Source organism: Centruroides sculpturatus, unplaced genomic scaffold (genome assembly GCF_000671375.1).
Source record: "Centruroides sculpturatus isolate CEXI.00-Female unplaced genomic scaffold, Cexi_2.0 scaffold1067, whole genome shotgun sequence".
NCBI classification, from domain to species: Eukaryota; Metazoa; Arthropoda; class Arachnida; order Scorpiones; family Buthidae; genus Centruroides; species Centruroides sculpturatus.
In genome coordinates this window covers 270,237-273,705 of record NW_019385388.1, presented here as the reverse complement: position 1 = coordinate 273,705, position 3,469 = coordinate 270,237, and the positions used below count along the sequence as shown (strand labels likewise).

At 31.4% G+C, this 3,469-nt stretch overlaps 1 protein-coding gene across 1 annotated transcript in view; it reads right to left on the bottom strand.

Annotated features, from left to right (window-relative positions):
- Nucleotides 1-410: 410 nt before the first annotated feature.
- Nucleotides 411-3,469, bottom strand: part of LOC111638432 (oocyte zinc finger protein XlCOF6-like) — a 42,029-nt gene continuing 38,970 nt past the window's right edge. The window contains exon 7 of the mRNA XM_023384139.1: nt 411-1,005. Coding sequence (XP_023239907.1) covers nt 537-1,005 — 469 coding nt within the window. The 3' untranslated portion in view covers nt 411-536. The remainder of the gene's footprint in view (nt 1,006-3,469) is intronic.

Here is a 3,469-nt window from a genome sequence, read left to right as displayed (position 1 = left end):
TAACCTGTCTAAAAAGTCCAATCCTTGTATGAAAAAACAAAAAAACTTAAAAAAACACGAGAATATGTTGGATGTTGCTTTAAAAACATTTACTGCAACATCAAAATTCTAAATAAAACTCGAAAAGAAGACAGAATTCATTACTTCTGTAAAAGTCTCAACGTTTGACTAAGAGAACTTTGTAAAAAGATTATTATTGTGATATTTAATAGTATGATAATTCAAATTACGTTTAAAACGGAACTTTTGTAAGTACTAAGTACACGAGAATGACTTTTACCCTGTATGAATTCGCAGATGTGAAATCAGATTTCTTTTCCGCGTAAAACTTCGTTTGCAATGATCACAGGTAAANTTTCTTGTTTTGATGTTAAATAAAATCTAAATACGAATATTAATAAGAAAAAATACTTTTGTTAACATTTTCTTCGTAACAAATACTGTTGTTCATTATCATTACGATATTTAATAATATGGTAATTTAAATTACGTTTAAAACGGAACTTTTGTAAGCAATAAGTACACGATAACGCCTTTTACTCCGAATGAGTTCGCAGATGTCGAATCAGAGCTGTTTTCCGTGTAAAACTTCGTTTGCAATGATCACAGGTAAAGGGTTTCTCCCCTGTGTGAGTTTGCAGATGTTCAATCAGAGTTCCTTTCTGTGTAAAACTTCGTTTGCAATGATCACAGGTAAAGGGTTTCTCCCCTGTGTGAGTACGCAGATGATCAATCAACACATTTTTGTATGTGAAACTTCGTTTGCAATGGTCACAAGTGAAAGGTTTCTCCCCGGTGTGAATCTTGACGTGGTTATATAGACTGCTGGAATAATTGAACTGACGAGTACAGAATTTACAAGACAAGAGCCCTTCTCCAGTGTGAATCCTTTGATGACATTTTAAATTACACTTCGAAGCGAATTCTTTCTCGCAACTGTCACATCGATACTTCCCATTCTTTGACTTCCGAATGTTTAAACCTGTAAAATACGAGAAATAAAAATATTAAAAGCATCGTCTAAAAATCGAAACTCTCTTCAATTTATTGTCAAATCAAATATGTAAATTTAAGCGCTCTATTTTTAACGTTTTGCTTGCAGATAGAAAACTAATTTTCACTTTTCCCACGAGTTTCTTTAAATTAAAATTTACGAGTTACAACCAACTCCGATTTGACACCATACACTAACTGCTTACACCAGTGTTCACAAATATTAACAACAGGCATAAATACTATCACAAATTAATGTAATTTATACAGTTTTTTTCTGGACACAATTTCTATGCATTTTGAAACAAAAGATGTAGATAATAATCTTAAAATATCTTCATTAAATTTTCTGTTTGTCTTCATTTTCATGGAATATGCTTTCTCCTTTGATGGAATTCATCGTGTATGATTTCTTATCACTGGCTTCACTTTATCTCTTATAAACAAAAGTTTAACACCTTCTTCAGCTCTTATTGGAAATGGTCTTAGTTGGTGGATGGTGGTGGATCTGAAAATAACAAAAAGCTCTGCGTGAAACAAGACACCAGAATGAGGTCAAAACATTACTTTTTTTTCATAAAATTAAGTATTTTAAAAGTAAAACTAATAATTCTGGAAATTCTTCGACGTTTCGCACCAGAAAAGTATATCTTCGTCAAAAATCTGAAAAAAAAAATTGAGTTAATATTGGTTCTTAACCACTGACAAATACTTTAATAAGGAATAGTAATTTATTGTTGAGAAGATTGTTGATTTTATTCTTTTATTTCTTATTTTCTAGTTTAGTTTACTTTAATTTCATTATTACACTCCTTTTTTCTTCTTTTTTATCTGTACTTTTCATCATATTTTTTTCCTTTTCTAAACAACAAATTACAGTACTTATAACCTACCTGGAGTGTTCCACGAAAGGAAATATTTTAAAGTTTTTATTCAAATTTATTCCCATTGTAATATTCGTAGACAATACCGTGTTTTCATTTTATTCAATATGTTAAAGTTTGTTAGTGTATTGCTTCATTGTTTTCTGAGAATAATAAACGTGGAGTTGCTTATCAAGTTTTGAATGTATTGATGCCAATGCTCCGTGTAATATAAAGTATATGAACTTTTACGAGATTTTATCATAAAAATTTTATATATTTTTAATTATTATAGAATAGCAAAGGACTTAATTTTGAGAGTACAGATGAGTTTTATAATGATCTGTAAACGCTAATAGCAAGTAAAATCTTCATTAAGCACAATCTCGTGCGAGATACGACACGTGACTACCCTCTATCTCCATTCCCCTCGACCTTTCATCACCAAAATTTAACATCCTCAATGTCCCTTATACACAAACTACCGTGTTCCAAATTTCACACCTTCCTGTGATTTTAAGTGGAATAGACGACAACACACGTACAAACACATATCCACGAAATTTTTTGTGGTTTTTGGCTTCAGGAAGTCTCGAAACGTGAAAAATTGCAAAAAACTCGGAGGGTCACATTTGACACGATTCCATTAATTTCCCTTGTTATATATACGTAACAGCCGAGAAAGTAAAAGTAATAGTTCCGAACAATGTTTAAAATTCATATATTGTATTGTACTTGCAGATCGTATACTTTAAAAAACTCGTTAATAACAACTCACTATTTCGTAATGTTAAATATGCACTATGTAAAAATAATACTAATATTTAAATTAATATTGTTCAATAACACTATAATAAAAATAATTACTAACATTTAACCTTTACTATTTCATACAAATAAAAAAATACTATCTCTTGTACCGGAGTTAATATACAGGTTATTGCGTAGCTGTTTATTCTCCGAAGAGGCTAGGGAATGCTTTCCGAGAGGTCTTTTAAGGGTATCTGGCCCCTCTTTAGGCGTTAAAATCGTGAAAAAACTCTTAAAATTCCACGTGGCCAGCCTGTTCTGGCCGGGAGCACAACCACGCCTGAACTATTAGTGTTCGGGAAACTGAACCGCTCGGCCACTAGTGGGACTATCTTATTACTGTAAAGTCTCGTTTTATGCGGTGGATACGTTCTACAGAAAAGCGCATATAAAAAGACTTTACTTGCCTTGAAAAAGTAGGGATACGTTCCTTAGTTTTCTAAAATCGCATAAAACCAAAACAACGAGTTAAAATTAACTTAAAACCGCATAAAAAAGTTTGCAGAAATTAAAAGAAATAGGCTGATTAATAAATTACTTCGAATGTCTGAAAGAAATCAATATAAAAGCTTAAAATAAACTTGTATTCAAACTTAATTCAGTTTATTTTATTGAAAAGTAATATAGTTTTACATTTTTTTTGAATTTTTGGAATGTTTTTTAAGTCTCCAAATTTTTTAAAAATATTAAAAAATATACGGCCAGCTTCACCCTACTTTAAACCCTTGTCCTCCCGCGACGTTTATGAGAATGCCCCGGGAAATCCAACTCCAGCTGTGTTCAAGGTCATCCAGATGTATAAA